General features: G+C 36.8%; 4 protein-coding genes across 6 annotated transcripts; 1 reads left to right on the top strand and 3 right to left on the bottom strand.

Annotated features, from left to right (window-relative positions):
* Positions 1-1,027: 1,027 nt before the first annotated feature.
* On the bottom strand, positions 1,028-2,916 carry LOC119999350 (probable 6-phosphogluconolactonase 1). Its single transcript, XM_038846855.1, has 3 exons — positions 2,779-2,916; positions 2,417-2,561; positions 1,028-1,469 (listed from the first exon to the last, which is right to left on the bottom strand). Exons 1-3 carry the CDS (start codon positions 2,832-2,834, stop codon positions 1,050-1,052), a joined length of 621 nt encoding a protein of 206 aa, XP_038702783.1. The 5' UTR covers positions 2,835-2,916; the 3' UTR covers positions 1,028-1,049.
* A 2,462-nt stretch (positions 2,917-5,378) lies between these two features.
* Positions 5,379-5,990, bottom strand: LOC120000468. Its single transcript, XM_038848557.1, has one exon. The coding sequence runs from the start codon at positions 5,798-5,800 to the stop codon at positions 5,600-5,602; it is 201 nt and encodes a 66-aa protein (XP_038704485.1). The 5' UTR covers positions 5,801-5,990; the 3' UTR covers positions 5,379-5,599.
* Positions 5,991-7,124: 1,134 nt separating this feature from the next.
* Positions 7,125-11,812, bottom strand: LOC119999424. 3 transcript variants are annotated; one of them, XM_038846975.1, is made up of 3 exons: positions 11,591-11,812; positions 10,510-10,662; positions 7,125-8,498 (listed from the first exon to the last, which is right to left on the bottom strand). In XM_038846975.1, the coding sequence occupies exon 3, from the start codon at positions 8,484-8,486 to the stop codon at positions 7,563-7,565; it is 924 nt and encodes a 307-aa protein (XP_038702903.1). In that variant the 5' UTR covers positions 8,487-8,498; positions 10,510-10,662; positions 11,591-11,812; the 3' UTR covers positions 7,125-7,562. The 3 variants fall into 3 exon arrangements, with proteins under 3 accessions (XP_038702903.1, XP_038702904.1, XP_038702905.1); XM_038846976.1 differs by having other exon boundaries at positions 10,533-10,662; XM_038846977.1 differs by lacking the exon at positions 10,510-10,662 and having other exon boundaries at positions 7,125-8,497; positions 11,589-11,812.
* A 3,376-nt stretch (positions 11,813-15,188) lies between these two features.
* Positions 15,189-21,963, top strand: LOC120000324. The gene is made up of 5 exons (XM_038848349.1): positions 15,189-16,314; positions 16,456-17,198; positions 17,279-17,368; positions 20,206-20,982; positions 21,337-21,963. Exons 1-5 carry the CDS (start codon positions 16,206-16,208, stop codon positions 21,463-21,465), a joined length of 1,848 nt encoding a protein of 615 aa, XP_038704277.1. The 5' UTR covers positions 15,189-16,205; the 3' UTR covers positions 21,466-21,963.
* The last annotated feature ends 448 nt before the right edge of the window (positions 21,964-22,411 follow it).

The raw sequence follows: 22,411 nt of genomic DNA, 5'->3' as shown, positions 1-22,411 counted from the left end.
TAGTTGTAAAGAATGGGCTTTGCCCTTATTAAGTGGAATATCCACACATTTTTTTATAATGTGGGACTTCTAACATTACACTCAATGTATGTGCGGTGTTGGATATTTTGTGGGGTTTTATATGTTTATTTTTAATCAATAACTGTCACACATATCACATAGAATTGATGGTGAAATGAGGGTCATAAGTTGAAGGTATGTGGCATTGCTCGACATGTATAAGGCATTTCCATCAAAGTACCAATTGGGCCTCAATTGAAATTGGGCTTGCAGTCTCCGAGTGGGCCTCTAGAAATGTCATGGAAAGGACCAAGATCCCGCAATCGACCCACACCAAATCAAGGTACTTGCCTCTACTTGTTATTTTATTTTATTGAAATAAAGGGACTAAAATTAAAATGCCGTGTTAATTTCTTTTTTTCTCATCATCTTCAGTCTTAATGAATTAATGAATTTTTCCTCCATTTATACTTCGCCTTCCATTTTTTTCAAAAAGTGTTAAATTTAGTGACCTACTCACCATCGAGAGTACTATTTTAGCATTATATTTAGCACTTTGCACTCCCCTTGATTTTTGAGCTTCAGATGCTATTTTTCGGGAGCGTTAGGTATCCTTGACAAATTCAGTCATAATCAACCATAACATGTAATGAGACAACGTAATAACAAAAGTCAATTTAATTAGATAACGTAATGATGAAATTCAATATAATTAGATAACATAATACTGTTATGACCCGTTATGAAAGAAATTGTTATGGATATATAGAGTTTTCGGTTATTTTTTGGTAATTAAAATGATATAACACCCCCATTTAGTACTCCACTTTGAGTTGCTATAACAAACTTATAACAAGTTCCAAAATAATACTACAGGGTAAGGTAATAAAACTAGGGTTAGAACTAATTAGAAGTTAGAAGAGTTCATGGACATGCATATAAGTCCTGTACAAATTCTCTGAATAAATTATAATTCTTTCAAATCTAAATTTACATATATATATATAACCCTAAATTACATATTTGACTTGATGATTTCAAACACAATATCACAAAGAATCAACACCTTTATCCACAAACCATACAAGCTTCCCATCTTTTGGTTTCACCATCTGGGCAGGAGGATTTCTCCCTCTCATGGCCTGCAAAGAGGAATAATCGGCCACTATAACCACATTCGCGGCTGAATTTATTACTGGGATTGTCAGAACCACTCTCTCGTTAGGCGATTTCACGTATGCAACCCATTGGGAGGATGACTCCTCCTCCTCTAGCATTGGATGATTCAGGTGGCCGGCCGACTCTGGAGTTAAGATGATGAGGTCGAATCGTGGACAGTCGTTTGATGGAGAGGCCGCAACCGTTCGATTTCTAACTTGTTGTCTGATGGAGAACTCGTATCTATTGGCTGCTTCCTCACCGGGTGTGCCTTGGAGCACCCGAACAACATGCTCTGGGAGTACTGGAACCTGAAACCAAGAAAATTAATGAACAAAAAAAATATAAAAAAAATTCTAACCTTTAAAATGTAAATTATTCATTATGATAATTCAAAGTACAAAAAATCATAAACAAAAACAAAAAAAGTATATATAATTTAAAAAAAGAAAAGAAAAATTAGAATCACTTCGAATGGTGGAAAATAAACATGTCTCGAAGTTACTGATATTTTTATATAGAAAAAAGTTATAGTAAATGTATAATTTTTAAATACTTAAATTAAATATTAATCATTGATTTTATTCATGTAATAATTATATTTAATATCTAATTATCTAAACAAATTAGGATGGAAGAGTCATAATAAAATTAAATTACTTTTAAATATATTAATTTAAAATAATTTTGAGAATAACACTTGTCATGACTTTCGATTCAATAAGAAATTACTCAATACTTTGCTTTATATGGATTGGGATCCCCTCCTTAGATTTATTATGTAATTTATGTTCATTTTGTATGAATTTATTTTTCCACTAAGAGAACAATAGAGAAATGATCATTTATTATTTTTCTAGATTTGTTTTAAAAAAATTTAAACACCAATATATCTATATATATATATATATTCACAAAATGACAAAAAGAAGAGAATTCTAAATCAACTAAAATTCCGATTTCGTGTTCTAATATATTCCCCATCTTTTTGGTGCAAGAAATATTTAGATAAAGTTTTTAAATTCGTTTTTTTTTAAAAAAAAATTCGTTATTGGAAAATGTATCAAAAGGAAACAATTCTGGAAAGTCGGATACCCTGTGTCAACAACCTTAAAATAATATTATATATATATATATATGGGTTTAATTATGTATATAAAAAAAAAAAAAAAAAAAGGTCAAACTCTTTACGTAATAAAACACTACTATTCATGACTCATGACTGAAGAGGGGAGAATATGATGAAATTAATTCAGACCTTGGAAATGAAAGCTTCATTGGCTTGCCTATAGAGGCTATCTGGGTGTCTGTTATTAGCAACCACATTCTCCTCTGCCCAAAACACATGCCATTTCGACCAGTTGTGCTCCAACATTTTCATGTATGCAGGAGTTGTAAGTTTCCTACACCAAAATTACAAATATATATATAGATATGTATTATATTACATTCCTATTCAACTGGACTGATGTGTCTGGTACTTTGAATTATGAGGAGGATCTATTCTATCAAGAATGGGCAATCGGATCTATTTTTCGATTCAATAGAAGTTCAAAGAAATGAATAGAATAGGGTCCTAAATAACGAGATATACAAGTAGAAATGTAAAAAGCTTAGAACCTCAAGCGTTTTGGTATGTCGCCGGAGAGAACAAGAGAGAAAGAACCTCTCGCCATCACCGAAATTTCAGAGATTTGTAGAATATAGTCAGCTAGGGCTGATGAGCGTTCTTCACCACTATCAAACAATCTCAACTCAGCCTCCTCTCTCTTCTCCATTGTTTCTTTCATACAATAACTTATTGGTTGCCAACCTCTTCTATATGTTTATCCTCTATCTATCTATCTATCTATCTATCTATATATATAAACAAAATGTATTTGGGTTGTCAAGGTTACTTGAAGAATTGGAATAAGCATTAATTATACCAAAACTAATTTATTCTCTTCGATAAAGAAAGGAAAAGCGTGGAATGAAAACCCCAGCATGCTATACGAATATTTTTCTTTATTACAAGACTACCCTTTTATTGTTTCCCTAGTCAAATATTTGAAGTTTTTAACCTCGTCGACCCGAAATATTTTGCATATCAATGGTTTAATCCATCATTACTCTCAATTAATGATGCAAACGAACATATTCATTGTAATAATCATTCACATTCCCGATATTATTGTTATCTTTGGCAAACAAACGTGTAACCAAAGTTTGAAATTATTATAGTGCACTTAATGTTAGTTCGGCCTCTCATGCCTTCATCAATAAATCCATTATTCTCGATGGTTAAAACGTAAAAAAATTATTAATCATAAACAACAATATTAATATTAGTGTGTTAACACATTAACACACTAATAATATATATGAAATTAAATTGTGTTAAATTAATTAAAAATAATCTACATTTCCATGAGCATGGGAATAGAATTAGATCAGTTCAGTGTGTTAGGATTTGGTTATAAATTGAAATTGATTTCCAACCTTTGATATGGAGTTATGTGATGATTTATGTGATCATAAAAATTGATTAGCACCTTGTGAAAACTCCTACTGCATGTTTGGCAGAGCATTGGAAACAACGTTTCCGCTTAGCGGAACGCTGACGTCCGATGCTCTGCCATGCCAAACTGCAGAGCGGTGACAGTGGAACCGCTAGCAGAGCTTATTTGATGTTAACGCTATCATATATATATTTTTTAAAAAAATTTAACGTGAGGCCCACACTAGCCCCACATGTTTATTTTAATAATTAATAATTTCATTATTAAATATATTATTATTAAATTTTAAGATATTTTTATACTTAAGATTAATTTTAATAAAAAATAATATTTATTGGATTAAATTTAATAACAAAATTTAATATAAAAATAATAAAATCTAATATTATAATATTTTAAGGTGGAGATTATTTGCACTCCCCAGATTTCCATTGACACCCTATTTTTCAAAATCACCAAACACGTCCATAATAAACTCATTCATACCCCATTTCCCTCTCTCCTCTCACGCGCACCATCGCCGGCCACCACTGCCACTGATTATTCCTACCACTGACCTACCGAAAAGCTTCTCTCGACCCTCACGAGCATAACCCAACCAACCTTGCCTCAAACCGTCGCCCATAGCCTCCAGAATCGTCCTTGGAAGCTCGCGGCCATCGTGAAGAAAAAGCTCTGATCCGGCGAACCACCACCACCAACGAGTTCATCGGGCAGAGACGAACCTGACTCAGCCCTTGGTCGGCCGAAACTGACATTGGAATGCCCCATTCACATCCCATTTCCCTTTCTCCTCTCACCCGCACCATTGCCGGCCACCACTGCCATTGCTTGGTCTGACCACCATTTTCGACCATTCACCTACCGAAAAGTTTATCTCGACCCTCACGAGCATAACCCAACCAACCTCGTCTCAAACCGTGGCTTGTAGCCTTCGAAATCATCCTTGGAAGCTCGCGACCATCGTGAAGAAAAAGCTCTGATCCGGTGACGAAACTACAAACCACCACCACCACCAATGAGTTCATGGGCCATAGACTAACCCGACCCAACTCTTGGCCTGCAGGAACTGACACTGAAATGCCCAACTGGAGTTCACCGACCAGGGACTCGGGGTGGCTAAGGGCCACGTTTGGATTTTGGGGGAAGTGTGGTGTTAATGGGAATCTGGGGAGTGCAAATAGTCTCTACCTATTTTAATTCAATGACATTTCCGTTAGCATCAGCTTTTGATTAACCAAACACCTCACAACAATTTTCACAGCTTTAAGCTCAGCTTTTTTTCCACAGTTTTTTTGCTAGCATTGAAAATTAATCTTTCCGTTCTACCAAACGGACCCCTAATTTAAACAAACCGAATGTGATCGGGACTAGAGTTTTAATTTAGAAAATGTCATGCATACGGTGCGTTTCGATATTGCAATAATCCAAAGACCGACAATGATAATCAAGGCCCAATCTTGTATGACCAAAAGCCCAATTAAAAGATGTCGAGGAAAGCCCAAGACCAAGAAATTCGAAGGCCCGATCCTGACCAAGAAGACCATTGAAGAAAGCTGAGGGCCAAACCGACAATCAAGATTGTGCAGAGATGACGACAAATTGCAGCGCCATAGAAGTTCCACAAAACTTTGCCATCGGTTCAGTTTATCAAGCAGATAGCAGAGAAAACTTGAGTAGAAAGCTAGCCTTGTTGGCTAATTATGAAGCAGAGAGTTGCTTAAAAAGAGGTATTTTGTAATCGATGAAGTTGTTGTGCACATAAATATTCCAACTAAACATTCAGTACAACCAGGATATAGATAGACACAAACTTATGTAGAAGAAAAACTGACAAAAAAGGCCACGCCTATGTAGGAAACTAAGAAGCGTGAACGGCGAAATCGGAGGAACTTCTCCGACTCACATCGGAGAAGAAAAGCTAAGAAGATGTATAAATACTATTGGATCACCAATCGTCGAGCACAAATAGTACAGTAATACTTCCGTTTGTTCTTGAAATAGAGAGGCAAGAAACAGAACCTCCACCGGCTCTGCACGTCCATGGCCTGAATCATCCCTCCACAGTATGGACACGCACCAGGCGCCGGCTGCCTCCCCACGACCCTCTCGTCCTCATCGCACACAAATACCAAACACATCTTCCTCTTCTTAATTAATTCTTCTTCTCAATCACCACTTACAGGTGAAAGGGGCTTTTTGATCTCTGTATATATAGAGCACCAAGAAGTTTCTGTTCTTTGAAGTTTCAAGGAAAGATTCAGAGATGGAACTTGTTCTGGAAGGAAGACTCGAATTTGTAGAACGCGTGAGACTAGAAAATTCTAGAGAGGAGACCAAATGACCAATGCTGTTTTTCATTTGGAATTTTGAAAGGCAGGCGTAGTCTTCAGTCTTCACGCGTATTTTTTTTGCTTCTTCATGTTGGATTGACAACATGCGGGCCTGAATTCTTCAAGGTCCTAGTGTTGAAAATGGGCCCTAATAGCCCAAGAAATAAAATAAGCTAATATATATGCGGCTTTTGCTACTTTTGGGCCCAAGTCTGGATGATGGTTTCATATTCCAATCCAATATACTCAGTACTCAACACCCCTTCACATCTGATCTGCCAAATCTCATTCAAACAGAAGCCACAACACGAGGAAAAGAGTTGACATGATCTAACTTGGTTCCAAATATTCAAACAATTCTAATTTGATAATTCAAAGTTAAAAATTGTTCCTACAATTTAATTTTGAATTTCCAAGTTAGTCTAATGGTATGCCATTAGGAATCTCATGTACTTTCAACTTTATGATTGTATTCCAAGCTAAACACAATATCCTTAATCCTTATGCACCCATCTCACATGCATGTTACGCGTAGCTTGTGTATTCTATGGCTCCCTATCCAATGCTATGCCTGGTTCCTTGGTAACTTTTAGTTTGATCAGGAAAACCACCAAAAATGAATCTGTTAATAAAGATTATAGATTCGGACAAAAAGAAATGAGCAATCGGTGACTGAATTGAAAATTGACAACTCCGTTGGTAGTTAAAAATTGCATTACCCCCCGGTCCCACATGTGCAATGAACAACTTGGGAAACATTTGATCAATGTTGCTGAGTTTTGTGGACATGTAAGAGATTCCAAAGAAAAAAATAGCCCGCTATGGTTCTTCCTCATCGTGCTAGACACCAAAAGAAAAGTAAACGTTACATCAATTATTTTTAAAAAAAAATCACACTACTGAGCGATAGGGTGCTCTTATTACTTACTAATATGCCTCAGTAAAAAAATACAGGCAATGGTTACTTCCTAACATGCCTCCAAACTCTTCAGGTTGAGAGCTCCAACAATTGCTTGATAAACACCATGCACAACCACGAGTAATTTTATTCCTAACATATTTCAAATAGATTACATGCAGGCAAAACATCCCAAATTAAATCTTCAAAAGGCACGAAGTTCATACGCAAATGTCAGCATAATCATGATCCATAAGAAAAAGAGAGGCAGTTATTCCTCTTTCTTCTTATGTTGGGGATGGGGGTTTGGATTTAACTTCGACACTGACATTATTAAAAGAATTTGCTCATCACTATAATCCACTGTTCAAATCACAGTAAATCCCCATCTGAGGTAATTGATCACTAATACCCCTCCCTCGCTCCCCAAAACTAATACCTAAACAATCAAGGGCAATGCCCTCTGAAACAGCTTTCCTTTTAAGTCCATTGAAATTGCTAATCTAATTATCATTCACATTACACCACAAAGAGGTTACACAATGAGCTAGTAACCTCATAATGTGGTGAAAATGTCATGGCAATAGCAAACAAATGAAAAGATACCAATCATATAGCACCCGGGCCCAGTGCTCCCACCCACACCCTATTTTCTAATATTAGTGACATAAGTTAATGATCTCTGTTACCTCCTCTGTGCCTCCTCCGCCTCCTTGTTCCTCCAATAAATATCCTCTGAAAAGCACGACGAGATGCAGCTGCAGAACCAGCTGCCATAGCACGTCGTATCCCAAAATCATCCTCATCAAACGAGTCATGGTCCACTTGATACCTATTACGTGAGTTTGAACCACCATTACATCCTCGCTCAAAGGATTCAAGAGGGTCAAACCCATCGTCCAAAGAGTCATCTGAATCATAGTCTCCATACATGCCATGATAGCCTGGTTCAAGCACAAAATCCCCTAGCACCACTGCTCCCGGTGTTGATGACATAATTGTGCTGATTACATCACTCCTCTCCCTCTCACATTCAAGCTTCTTCCACTTTTCTTCACGTACAGGGTCCACAGCCCGGGGTCGTGCCAATGGGTGCTTTGCCTTAACATGCTTCCTGAGCGCTTTAAAAGTTCCAACAAACGAGCAATTGTCCTGCATGCAGCTTCTTTTCTTGGCATTAAAATACTTTCGAGCTGGTTCCACCACTGTCCAACCTTTCACCTGCCCCCGACAAAGGGGGCACAAAAGTTCAGGAACGTCCACGAACCCACTCAACTGTTCAGCAAATTCACTTACTTTTGGATAGGCTTTCTTGTATTGATCGAGACAATTGGAAAAACGACGGCTGGTGGCGCACATGTAAGGGCGGCAACCCTTGTTGTAAGAGGAACAAAGAAGGAGCACAGCATGATGAGGATACTCCAGACAAACCGAACATGTTACATCATCCCACGCTCTCGTCTCTGAAGTTTTGGAACATTTTTTCTTTGAGCGTCCATCTTTATTAGCCTTACGATCGCAAGAAGGTGACAGATAAGGGGTCACCTTCTGACGTCGAGAATCAAATCTGCATCGCACCTTGTTAACTTTCGCCATTTACAAAAAAACCTGAAATTCATGAGGGAGAGGACAGAATAAGTTTCATCCTCAAGAAAGCATTTCTTTGTCTTATCTGCTTAAATGGAAAATCCAAAACAAGAAAATCGAACCACAGATATAATCCAATAACAAGTGCATTTCATATATCATTCCAGATAGATTCATTCTCACTCAACCTTTTTTATGTAATTCTTTTTTTAGTCTTCTCAGAAAACTACCGTTCTAAAAATCCACTAGGAAAATGGTAGTCAAAAATCTTTCATAAGCGTAACAATGACCTCTCATCGTTCAGGACATAACATATGAAGAAATGAAACACTAATGCATAGTAAGCCCAAAATTAAGGCAACCTTACTCAAGAAGGCAAATCAAAGTTATCATATGATTCATATCCATATATATCAAACTCAAAATTTACATGAAGCTTTACCCAAAAACAAAATTCAAAATTATCATATACAGAGGCTTGAAAATTTGAAAATTTAAAGTTCAGATGAAGCAGGCATGCATAATATCCAGGAGCCATGTCAATACCCAAAAGAGAGACAAGCATTAATTGTGTCCGGCATGTAGTTTCATGCTGACTTCATTTCGCATGGAAAAGACACAATCACTATAAGCAACTACCTATTCTTCATCTATACAGACAGCATGGACCGATTTGATCTAGCATAGCTCCATTCAACCAATCTCATCTATTCTAATGTTTAGCTGGTCTGTTACTATCCTAAAAGAAAATTTTCAGATCTGAGAAGAAAAATTCTAGTTGGTTATGAAACAATTATAGCATTAACAACCCTTCCACACACACACCCTCCCCCTTCCCCCCCCCCCCCAAAGATGCCCACGAGGGAAAAAAAAGCAAGTACACATATACACACAAAGAAGCCTTCATGCAAAAGGGGATGGTCACACCAAAATACCAAAAACTGTCCTGCATGTCTTATGTTAGGAACAGATTTAAATACATCTTCAGAATAGAAGTGTTTAAAAGCCTTTGCTGACATCGCACAACTCATTAATCATAATTAACTTTGAAATGCTTTAGAGAAATAAATACAAAATAAATAGCATCAAGAGATTAGGTTTTCAAAAGCAAAATGATTCCGGATTGAAACGCAGAGTTGCCCATGGGAACAGGATTGAGAGAGAAAAAGACAATTAACTTCATCGATCATCAAACAATAGACTCAAAATAGCACATCAATTCAGCCAATAGGAATTGTAGTTGTTGGCCTTGCCTTGTGAACCTCGATAATCATCAAATAAATAGAAGTTTCAAATTCATCAATTGTAGTGTAACCCAAATATGTGTACACAAAGCTAAGGATATATGAACTATAATTTCTTTTGAGTGAAAAGGATTTATAGTTCCTTAACAAAATGTGTTTCACATTAGCTCACTAGTTTAGTCTTTTAGAGGTCAATTATACAAATTTCAACAAGAATCGTCAAGAGTTCAGCAACTTAGATCTAGATGCAGGAAAAGTAATGAAAAAGGTGCTTCAGGTCTCATAAGAATTCTGCAAATGAGTGTCAATGGTATATAGTCATTCCAGACAAGCTTTAAATGCTTCTGCAAACGGGTTTGGGGCATTTTACCTATTTGAGGCTTAAATCGTTTTTAATAAATTATCAAAAAATAGTAAATGCAAGGTATTTGGTGTATAGATCATCATCATGTGTTTTTTTAGGGCAAAAAAACTAAATCCATTGACAAATAGATGAATAATAAGAAATCAAATAGGTGTTTGATCCAATGATAGAAAATGTTTTGTATTTGTATCAAAAATACAGGTTGATGATCTAAACACTAAAATCATTATATTTATCATTTTGTGGTATTCTTAAAAATCATTTTATAAATAAAATACGCCACATGCAGACCCTGCAGTAGATTGTCTACTACAGGGCCCCCGAACCGTCCGAAAACTAGCCATAACGTCAAAAACCTCTTCTAAAGCCTAAAAAAAATAGAACTTTTCAATAACAATTATTTTCTCAACTCAACTCTATGTACCTGTCAGAAAGTAGGGTACATACTTGCCAACATTTGAGACAAAAAGTATAGCCCGCAGCTAAATGCCTGTTCCATAAGATAGTATATATTTGTTGAATGGGACTGTAGTCTGTAATCTGACCCGTTGCTCAAGAATACAATACAAACTTCGTCCTGTCATGTCACAATATTAAGAATAATTGGAGATGAACTCTTTTTTTTTTGGTAACCGAGAAATACACCATACAAGCATCTATTATAGACCTAAACTCGAGCAATCAAACCCACACGCACAAAAGTTTCCACTTGACGGCATGGTAAGTTTGGCCAAAGCCCAACGCATGGTAACGAGGTTATTGCTCTTTGTGGGAATCGAACTCAAATCTTTCGAGTCCATATTGTTTGGCCTAGAGAGATTCATCACTTGACTATCATCCAAATGGTTATTCAATGCAAGATAAAAGGTAAACAAGCTTTTGCAGTGGACAAGGTTGGGAACAGGCAAAATGTACCTAGACTCACATTATGTGTGACTTCTAGGTTGTATTCCTACAGCTCTAGCACTAGGTTGCATGTAACTCTAGCACTAGGCTGCACGGTAGCTACTAAATTGCTGCCAGTTAGCACTAAATAATTCAAAATATTCCAAATTGGGCTATCACTTTAAATAGAAAAATATTTAGGTCTAGCAAACAATGCGGCCATAGCAGAACCAAAACACATTCGGCAATTTATTCTGGAAAAAAAAGAGAGAGAATAAAACAGTTTCACCACAAAGAGCAGAAAAGTTACGTTATCTGGGAAAAAAAAAACTCCTAGAGGTGATTTAAACAAGAAAATGTTGAAATCTTTCAAATTTTTCTTTATCAAAAAGCCCCTAACACATAATAGAATAGCTGAGATACAATAAAAATACAGAGAAAAATTATTTGTATCATGAACAAACCCTAGGAGTGAAGGCAGTAACTATCGTACTCTCAAACTTCACTTAGATCACCATGAGAACACGCAATGAGTAACAGAATTACAAAATACAAATCCTCAATAAAAATAACGAACTCGTATAGATCAAGATCGGAATCGGAACCGAAGTCTAACGTACCTGGACGGCAATGAGAATCTAAGATCACAAAAAGGAGATGCTAGAGTAAAAACTGCAGCGGGAGAAGATTTGTAATATTTTCAAATTGAAGCGAGACGGACAAGGCGGAAAATGACGGGTAGGAGAGGAGAGAAGGCGATCTTCCCGGACACGATGGGTGTAGGTTGCGTTTCTTTGCGCTCCTGGCACTCCTGCCGATGATGCTACGAGAAATATGAAGCGTCTTTCAGTATATTAATATATACGGAATCGATTCTCTACGCCACAATGACGATATTTTGTCTTCGAAAATATCGAAGATGGGCCTTGTGTAGTTTTAGTAGTAATGGACGGGCTGGATTTTTTGGCCCGTACTTGAAGCCCAAAATATGTTCAACAAATTGCCCATCCAAGCTCAATCGTTCGCTCACCACCATTAAATCCTGTTTCAATTCATGGTATGTAATCTATTCCATTTTACCATAAAGTGTATTTGATAGTTAGACATCCAAGGATTCAGTGGGGGAGGTTTTGGCAGCAAAATCTTATTCTAGGCCTGTAGCTCTTTCTCCCATAGTGGCGGAAGCAGAGGGGGCTCTATCTGTAGTTTTGTTTGCGAAGGAAATGGGTTTTAGAAATATAATTTTGGAAGGGGATTCCCAAATTATTGTCCGTCATATTTTATCTGCGGATGAGTTGTTAACGGTGTGGGGTGGAACTGTCAAGGAGATAAAACAACAGCTTTCAGATGTCCAGTCCTGGCAAGTTGTGTTCATTAGGAGGTCGGGGAATGCAGCAGCACATTGTCTGGCAAAGGTGGCCGTGTTTGTGGAGGTTCCGAGCGTTTGGGTGGGGGTGACCCCCAAGTTCTTAATAGATATGGTTGTGCGGGATAAAGAGTCTAGTGTTTCTATCTAGATAATTTTTTCTTTTTTTGTAGGACTTGGTTTCTTTGATCTTTTGTTTGTCTTTTCTCGAAGACATAGTCTTCGTATTGTATGGTGCACTCTGTTTGCATCATGTATAAGTTCTTGTGGCTAACTATTTTTCTTAATGAAAGTTTTCAGGATTTTTCTAAAAGACATCCAAGCTCAATTGTTCTCTCGCCACCATTAACTCTTGTTTCAATCATTCTCTCGCCATCGTTAAATCATGTTTCAATTTCTGATCTGTAATTTGTTCCGTTTTACCATAAAGTGTATTTGATATTTAGACATCCAAACTCAATCATTCTCTCGCCACCATTAAATCCTGTTTCAATTCCTGATATGTAATCTGTTCCATTTTACCATAGAATGTATTTGATATTTAGATATCCAAGTTCAATTATTCTCTCGCCACCATTAAATCATGTTTCAATTCCTAAACTGTAATTTGTTTCGTTTATCATAGAGTGTATTTGATATGTAGACAGATAAATAAATTAATAGTGTATCAGTAATTTGAATTTTAATGCGTTCGTTTATCTCCAACAGAACGCCATGATTATGGATGAGCAAGCTCATTCGCAATGCACTTCACATCCTGTAGAAATTCAATCATGGGTTTGGTGCCTTTTTGGCATCGAAACAATTGGGATTTGAGCTGAAGAACTCGAGATTTGAAGAGTTTGCAAACAATTTATGTGCTTTGTTCCAGGCAGCAGAGTTTGTAGCAATATCTCCTATAAGCGATAACACAATACCATTAATAAAACGCAATGATTGCATGAAGAATAAACTGGTCTTGGCTGACCCATGTTTGAAGAGGTTTTGCATTAGTATCATCAAATGTTGAAGTGGATGAAGTGGTTGGTGATGGTGGACAGGGATACTTCCCGTATACATATCCTACGAGACCATAGGCTTGTAGTAGTGAAGGAAATTGTAAACGGTAAGAAGTAAAGTTTGTGGTTGTAAGTTTGAGAGGCATGGAAGAGATAGCATGGACAGTAATGAAGGATGATGAAGAACTTGAAATAGGGATAGTTACAGTGGTGGTGACAGGATGCGTGGAGGCCATGGATTGAGTTAGAGTGGTTAACTCGTTTGAGTATTCTTCCGCTCCGATACCATGAAGATAATTTTAAAAATTATTTCATTGATTTACTAGAGTAGTACAATTACAATATAACTAACTGATAAATCTCGGGTCACATGGAAGACGCTACAACACTCATGGACCAGTTGAGACCTGGACTAAGACTCGGTGCAATAAAATAACGCAGGGTGATATCCGTACATGCTGGGCTGAGCAATGGTACATCTCGTAAATTACGATGATGAAAGCACTCGTCGTGAGACTTGAACTCGAGACTTGAACTCAAGACTTTATAATTGTAATAAGAGTTATAATGATCAAGTTCACCATCTCAACTAACAACCCGTTGTTAGGTGTCATTTAACTCGTTCTAAAATAAATCTACGAATCATTAAGGAGTTTTTGGTCTCGACCAAAACGATGCTATCAAAATTTTATTTTTTCAATACACTCTTGTTATGTTAATTAAATTAATCAAAACAGATATGATCTATTAGATAGTAGCTAATAGAATGAAAGGATGCATAAAATTGTGATGGCAAATAGCAATAGTACCTAAAATTGTGCAAGTAGATAGTAGTTCAAGCTTAACATTTAACATAGGCGAGTGAAACTTTTTAAAACGTATTTAATTATAATTTTTCAATATTAATACTCGTGATAATCCGGATAATAAACGTGAGAGCAAGAAGATACAGAAAACGTTTATAGACCTGTATATCTATCTACCGTATACCATATACCACAAGATTGATTTAGAAAAGTAAACGAAACGCACACCAAACAAAACAAAAATAATAGATGACAAATACAACTTATACAAGTGATTTTAACGGTTAAATCTTAAATAAATTTATTTGGAAAATTATTTTAAAATGTTACTTAGAATTCATCCGATGGTTCATATATTTTTTTCTAAAATCACAGAAATATGTTTGTAGTCGGAATCGAACATTGGATACACATATGTCTAATTCAATTGATTGTCAATCAAGCCACCTTTCGTTAGTTCCAATAGTTCATATTTGGTTGAATTAAATTATTTTTTCGAGAAAAAATACTTTATTAAATTCACAATGTTAAAAAAAATTTATCTATTATTTTTTTAAAATTTATAAAAAAATTTTGGTGCACCAATCGTTAGTTCGATGCAAAATACACCGGACTTACCCTGAATTTTCTAGAGAGGGATGCCTGGGCTCTATTGGGGCTTTGCCGTAGATTTTAAAGCCATAAGCTAGTTGTAAATTTAATGTGGCTAAAAAGTTTTTAGAAAATTATATTTATATTTTAATCAATTTTATGAATTCAATTAATTTTTTTTATTTTAAGCTAAAATTAAATTTAATATGAAAAATATATGAAATATTTTTTATTTATATCCAACAAACAACCGAGAATTATCATATATTTTTTATGTTAAGTTGTTAGACTCAACATTACACATTTTATAAATTTCTTTAAAAAAATTTGGTGACGAAAAGGCTACTACAGAGGGGACCTGCTCTATCCGAGCCGTCCTGAAGGACTGGAGAGTCAGACCTAGTGATTTTGAGAGAGAGACCACAAAAAATATAAATACACTAGTAAATTACACATAAATTGAATCTTCACAGTTTTCAGGGTTAAGACGAAGAGCCTGTTCTTCATACGTTTCATTCTCTCGTGGTATCCTAAACTGACAGAAATTGCACTTCGCCTAATTGTTATCTATATTTGTATCGCAACACGAACGAAAACCCTAATTCTGTACTCGTCTCTGATAGAACTCTTAACACTCCCATCTTCATTGAAATCTCTCGCTGTCTTTTTGCTATCTCTGTATCTGTTCGCTCTTCATAGTGAGACTCTCTCTCTGCATTGCTTGGATTGGGGATATTATTGGTCGGCGGTTACGGTTTCCGTGTAGTTATCAATCATAGCGTGTTAGGGTTAGTGTTCTCTCTAATTCGTTCTTTAGACTTTTCCTATATTTTGTGCTGTTCAAACCCTAGGAGTTGGAGGTTGCATACGTAATTGCGGACGTATATGTGTTTGTTCTAGGGTTTGTAGTTTTGCGCATTATTATGCGGTGTTTGACTGTGATTTTTATCTCTTCCTAGGGTTTTTTTGTATTGTTACTGGTGGATGGGCGTGAACTAATTCACAGAATCTTGTGTGTTCCTTCATTGTTGCTTCTTCGTTCTTTAGTTTTTTCGATTTCTATTACAGAGATGATGGTTTCCTAAATGTGTTGTCATCGACTGCAAATCCATCTTTAACAGATGGATTCGTAGAGAGGGAGACAGAAACAGGGAGAGTTTCTATGGTGTTTGTTCCTCATGCCTCTTGTTTCCTTTGTTTTTGCCCTCTGGGTTAAAACTTGTTTCAAAATTTGCTTTTTCTAATTTGGTATATCGTGGTAGACACTCTAGTGCTGAAGGATATGGAACAATAGCCAATAACTTTTTTGATAGAGGTAGTTTGGAGCAAGAGTGTTTTGTTTAGTGAATAACAAGATAGGATTAAGATAGGTTGCGAACGATTTTGTATAGCAGCAAACAATTTTTGGGAGTGGGGGTAACAAGCTGATAGAGGTGTAAGTTTTTATTATATCTGATGGTGCTCTGTACTCCTGATGGAAAGAAGTGAACCAGCTTTAGTTCCAGAATGGTTGAGAAGTACTGGAAGTGTCACTGGGGGTGGCAGTTCAGTCCCCCACTTTTCATCATCATCTTCTCACTCAGGTATTTTTTATTTGCCTTGGATGCTAACTGTTTCAAATTTTCATAAATTTCTTTTCTTTCTTATAGTTAGTTTTAGAATTGCTTCATTGATTAGAAATTTTCTAATGCTAATCATGTTATGGCCTTTGGATTTTGACATAGACGTGCCTTCGTCGGTACATCATACCAGAAATAGGAATCCTAAGAACACAATTGATTTTGATTCCCCAAGGCCGGGTTTCTTTGACCGAACATCGTCCTCCAATTCTCGCAGAGGTTCTAGTTATGGTTCTACAAAACATGCATACAGTAGTTTTGGCAGGAGTCACCGGGATAAAGACCATGAGAGGGATAAGGAGAGGTCGAGCTTTACTGAGCTCTGGGACCCTGATGGTTTTGATTCGTTAGGAAACTTTAACAGTAGAGGTGACAATGCATTGAGGCGTTCTCAGTCGATGGTATCGAGGAAACAGAGTGACATTTTACCCCGGAGAGTTGTTGGGGACTCAAAAAAAAGCAGTGGCAGCCATTATAACAACGGCAATGGTATGTTTTCTGGGGTTAATATAGGTAATAGCATCCCGAAAATGGTGTTTGAGAAAGATTTTCCAACGCTTGGAACTGATGAGAAGCAAGGAATTCCTGATATAGGAAGGGTTTCATCTCCTGGTTTGTGCACGGCTGTCCAGAGCTTGCCCGTTGGAAATGCAACCATGATTGGTGGTGAGGGATGGACCTCTGCTCTGGCAGAGGTGCCTGCTATAGTTGGGAGTAGTACCTTAACTACTACAGCTGCTGCGCAAACTGTTGCTGTTGGTTCTGTCTCTGGGACTTCAACTCCAGTGGCAGGTATGAATATGGCCGGTGCTCTTCAGAATCCATCACGAACTCGTGCTGCGCCCCAGGTAATATTGGAATTCTTTTTTCCCTTTGGTTGGTTTTGTAATTTGTGTATCTGTTATAATGAAGCTTTTCCATTGTTCAGTTATCTGTCCAGACACAAAGGCTTGAGGAATTGGCAATTAAGCAGTCAAGGCAATTAATCCCTGTGACACCCTCAATGCCCAAGGGATCAGTGAGTGAATTACGTATTTCATTCTTGTTATTTCATTTATATTTTAGAGATAATAAACCATGATCAATGTCTTCTCCTGCCTCCTTTTACCCATACAAGCACATGTATGCATATTGTCAAACATTTATAAGCCGGACTTAAAAAACGGTGCAGTGATATGGAGTTTATGAGTTATACTCTATTTTGAATTGGTTTATTTGCCTAGGTCTGGGTAATCGTATGCTTGGCTTTCTTCTGGTACTCATGGCCGAGTTTCTCCTTAGATAGTGGGAGCAGGCAAGAAAAATTTGTAGTTGTAGCCTGCCTTGTGGACAGTAACTTGCTTCGTAACCTTAACCCTTGATGATGGGAAAATAATATGAACTTCGCATGTTCTATGTGATGTTATCTGCTAGAATTCTTTTCCTATCGAGAAGTTTGGATATGTCTATGATGATGGGCTATTATTTATTTCTGTTTTAATTTTTGTTCTATCAATGTGCTGATTGCTTGATTTTATAATGCAAGTACCTACCGATTTTATGCCTTTCTACCCCCTTGCACAGTCAACTCTTCTGCAGGAAAACATGCTTTCATATGTATGTAAATACAATAAACGTGCAAATACATTGCTGTGGTATCAAGTTGATTGCCCAGAACTTTATGTTATCACCTCATTTTTGTTCACTGTGTTCAACTGTCATTTGCATTTCTGGATTTTATGTTTGATGACAGAAGCCCCAGTATTTTTAACTAATTGGGGAGGGTGAGGTTAAGGGATCGCATGATGTCAGGAAGGCCAATTTGTAGATAAATAACCAAGGTGTCAAATTATTACTATTTATTTGAAATTAATGGATTTGGCTGGGTTATGGTCCGGTTGTTGGTATATACTTGCTCTATGAATTAATTTACTTGTAGCGTATTGCTCTAGGAGTTGCATGTAGCAGGTCCTTGTTGGATTTGAGGTACTTTATTATACGTTGTGTGGTGTTGTTAACCACTGTTTCTATCAGGCCTGCAAAATGATCAGCTTCCTAGGTTATCTAAAAGTATTTGGGCTTTTTGCTATGTTCATTTCAAATGTGCGTCATTTGTTGCCTTTTGAATGACTTAGTATTTTGTGTTTCCAATATGCAAGCCTTGCATTACAATTCTAGTTAGAGAGGTTTCAAATGATACTTTCCTTTTTTTGTCTTCATATGTGAAAATTTCTGTTTAGTGTTATCTCCTCTTTCATCAAGTCATGGCAATTTGGTATCTATTTTTATCTGGGTTATTATTTCTTGGATTTTGAAGGAGCACAATTAGAGCTTTTTATGGTTCTGATGGATCGGGGGATGTGCTTCCCAGTATTGTTTAGGATAAGCGATCAATGGGGGGGTCATTGTTTGACAGCTGTTTGGTTTGTTGAAGATATGTTTGACAATTGTGGTTGAAGTCAATTGTGGCAGAGTGTAAACATCATTCCCTTATTATATGATGTTATGGACAAGAAGAAAGGATGAGGGAAAAAAAGAGAGGAAAGGATGAGAAAATATTTATCTCATTACAATCAAGAAGAGACATAGATAAGCTTAACAATAAACAAATAAATTCGGTTAAAAATAATTCAGGCGAATATTTGCAAGTTGCTAGTTTATATTCAAAATCAGTTGTAATGGTATGTTGAGTTATTATGATTTTGCTGAATCTGGAAATGAGGGTTTAGAGGGATACGATGATTTCTAGAATCCGTCTAAATCCTCTGCCATCTAGTCACTCATCTATTTTCCCCCTCTTTTCATATGATCCAAACATAGAGCTAATGGGAGATACTGGCTTTATAAAGTTATGCTTCTGGTGGAAAATAGTGACCGACATTTTTGCATAGTCAAGGTCGTATTTACTATTTAGCATGGAAAAATCCTGTTGGTAATTGTGGTCTTGTGTGGGATTGCTGTCTCATTTCAAACAGCTAGAGAATAGAGACGCAACTCTCCAAACAATCTCAAGTAACTTTTTTTTTCAGTAGTTAAGTGCAATCTGAAATTACTTGTAAGTTATAGCTATTTTTTTTGAAAAGTATAACTATTTAAAAATTAGTATGTGGAATTGGTTCTTCCTAGTCCTCGTTATTTGAAATCTCTAGGATTATGCCTTGAAGGGCATTGAGTTGCTGGGCAGTTTGAATGGGAGATACCAGTTACAAGAAGCAGCTGGGTTCCGAAGCCAGTGCCTGTATTCCATATGTGGTTGAAGGGCATTGAGTTGCTGGGCAGTTTGAAACTTTGAATGGGAGATACCAGTTGCAAGAAGCAGCTGGGTTCTGAGGCCAGTGCCTGTATTCCATGTGGTGCTTTTGGTGATATTTTAGCATTTTGAGCTTCTATCACAGTCTTATGTCATGTATTATATTTGTTCTACACCTCATCTTACTGATTCTTTTAAATTAGCTCATTTTTTATGCTTACCGTGAATAAGAAATATTCATGTGGGATTTTGTGCACTTCAATCTTGTAGAACCCCAATTAGGATGTCAGTCTTTGTTGCCAAAGCAACCTTTTTCCTTTATTGTTTGTGCAAGATCTAGGTGTGATATTTGCTGAAACTTCTTCCTTTTGCAAGGAGTTTCTGTTAAGACCGGCATAGGGTTTATAGAAGATGCTGTGGCTTGTCCAAATGAACCTCAAATTTAAGAAGTTAGTTGGATGATGTTTCTACCTACAAGTGTCCTGCAGTTGCTAATGAGAGGATACATATATTATGTCTTTGCTCCATCCACATAAGCATGCATAATAACTTCTCATAGCTGCATTTATTGGAGCACCCTATATTTTTTGTTACTTTGGAGGATAATTGTTGATAACTCTCTCCAGGTTATCAGTTCTTCTGATAAATCCAAACCAAAGTCATTAGGCAAAGCTAGTGAGACGATTATGGCTGCCAAGAGTGGCCCGCAGCCAAGTGCTTCATTACACCATGTCAATCAATCTTTACATGGTGGGCATGTGAAATCTGATGTGCCAAAGACATCTCAGGGAAAGCTTTTTGTTCTCAAACCAGGTTGGGAAAATGGTCTATCCCCTTCCACTAAGGATACTGGTTTGGCAACTAATGCCAACGGCAGAGTCCCAAATACCCAGGCTGCTGCTGCTCCTTTGGTTGCTTCTGCTTCTTTGAGGAGCCCAAACAACTCAAAACTTCCAACTGGGGATCGGAAATCCAATTCCGTGAATCTGATTTCAGGATTATCTGTGGAAAAGAGATCTTTGCCTCAAAGCCGGCATGATTTTTTGAAAGGTCTGAAGATGAAAACCCAAGGGAACACTTCTGCTATCCTCCCTGATTCACCCACTATTGATACATCTCCTACTGCAGAGAAGCCTCGCGAAATAACTAAGGATCTAGGTAGTGCCCCTGCAACACCTCATGCTGCTAATAATGGTGCTGAGGTAACTAGCAACGGCGATGCCTGTTCAGAGGTTCAGAGGTTTTCTGATGTTGGAGAGAAGAATATGAGCCCCCGCGCGGTAGTGGATTCAGTTGAAGAGGAGTTTGCATTTCTTCGGTCTCTTGGTTGGGAAGAAAATTCTGGTGAGGATGAAGGCCTTACGGAGGAGGAGATCAATGCGTTTTACCAGCAAGTAAATGAGGTAAATGAGTCTTTGGTGTTGGTTAGGCTTGATTGAAATAACCTCCAAAATATTCGACCATGTTAGTTCATTCTTATTTTTTGAGAATTAACTTTGATTTATGATCTGACAAAAGTAGGAGAAATATAAGATTTCCACCTACTTTAAAAAAAAATCTGAGCTTTTACTTTCTTCAGAAGGCTCTATCAGTGGTTTTAATATTAAACCGAGCTTGGTTCTGAGATACTTGTAACCGTGCTTGTTGTTGCTGGCTCACTATAGGTGATACTGTTCCAGATTACAGTGCTCAAAGATTCTTTAACGGTTGATTAGGTCATTTATGAGAATTAATATGGCATTTTTTTTGTTTGGCAGTACATGAAATCGAAGCCAGCCTTGAAACTGTGCCAAGGTGCGCAGCCAAAGATTCCTGAATCACGTACAACTAGTGTTGGGGGAGCTTCCTCTGAGTTTAGGTCATCTGATTCTGGGTCTGAAGATTGATTTAGATCTGTGAAATTCCAAATTTTCGCGACGGTTGGTTAGTTTCTTTTTTCTTTCTCTTAAAAGCTGATCTGATGATTTGGGGTATCAAAGAGGGGGGGGGGGGGTGGGTTTTTGGTTGGAACTGGGCAGTTTGCAGATATTGCAATAAAGATAAGGGCGCCTTAATCCTCTGCCAGGAAATGTCCTTTTGGTTACTAGGTTGGTTTGGGAGGGTAGGTTAAGGGGCTATTTTATATGGGATGAAATTGCATCATTTGGGGCATTTTGTCCTTCACATTTTCCTTAAGAGCGTTTGATTTTACAAGGAAAAAGCTTTTGTTGTTTTTGGTCAATTTCACAAGAAAAGGAAATCAATTAGTGCCATTTTTAGTTGATTTGTACTGTCATTGTTCCTTTCCCCCTCCCTCAGTTACCACATTCTTTAGATTTTTGTTAAGAGCAATCATGTTTGTTTGCCAAGGCAGTAATAACACGTGCAAGATTGAAATTTAAAAATTCATTTTTATTGATTAATTATGGCATTTGCATTGGCTCTGTAAGTGGGATCTCAGTGCTGCTGCTATTTTATTATTCAAAAGTCACTAAAATCTGTAAATGTACAATTTTTGTCATATTCAAAAAGGGTCTAAAACCAAAATATATATGTGATATTCGTATCTTGCTATTTGTGAAAATCTTAAAACTATAAATGGGTAAATATGTTTATGACAAATCTCAATGCATTTTAAAAGTCCTAATTGGATAACTGAAATATTCTTTTGCATTCCTATATCATTTAATTTCGTAACTTATTCATTTTTTTATTATAATTTATTCAAATTTAAAAAACCCATAAAATTGTTATAACAACAAGACCACTAGATTAAAATTGAAGGACAATTAGAGGAACTTTGAATTAGATTCTACCTTTTTGATGTTGACAAACACTCTTCAATAATTAAAA

The sequence above is a fragment of the Tripterygium wilfordii genome, chromosome 6 (assembly GCF_013401445.1).
Source record: "Tripterygium wilfordii isolate XIE 37 chromosome 6, ASM1340144v1, whole genome shotgun sequence".
Classification (NCBI taxonomy): Eukaryota; Viridiplantae; Streptophyta; class Magnoliopsida; order Celastrales; family Celastraceae; genus Tripterygium; species Tripterygium wilfordii.
The sequence above is the reverse complement of the archived record's forward strand: the minus strand, read 5'-3'. Positions and strand labels throughout refer to the sequence as shown.

Excerpts from the sequence above, each read along its gene's own strand:
- LOC119999350 (XM_038846855.1), bottom strand. The coding sequence starts at position 2,834 with ATGGCGAGAGGTTCTTTCTCTCTTGTTCTCTCCGGCGACATACCAAAA. Across the intron at positions 2,562-2,778 it reads GACATACCAAAACGCTTGAG|GAAACTTACAACTCCTGCAT; the intron begins GTTCTAAGCTTT and ends ATTTTGGTGTAG. Across the intron at positions 1,470-2,416 it reads ATGAAGCTTTCATTTCCAAG|GTTCCAGTACTCCCAGAGCA; the intron begins GTCTGAATTAAT and ends TCTTGGTTTCAG.
- LOC120000468 (XM_038848557.1), bottom strand. The coding sequence starts at position 5,800 with ATGTGTTTGGTATTTGTGTGCGATGAGGACGAGAGGGTCGTGGGGAGG.
- LOC119999424 (XM_038846977.1), bottom strand. The coding sequence starts at position 8,486 with ATGGCGAAAGTTAACAAGGTGCGATGCAGATTTGATTCTCGACGTCAG.
- LOC120000324 (XM_038848349.1), top strand. The coding sequence starts at position 16,206 with ATGGAAAGAAGTGAACCAGCTTTAGTTCCAGAATGGTTGAGAAGTACT. Across the intron at positions 17,199-17,278 it reads GAACTCGTGCTGCGCCCCAG|TTATCTGTCCAGACACAAAG; the intron begins GTAATATTGGAA and ends TCCATTGTTCAG. Across the intron at positions 20,983-21,336 it reads TTTACCAGCAAGTAAATGAG|TACATGAAATCGAAGCCAGC; the intron begins GTAAATGAGTCT and ends TTTGTTTGGCAG.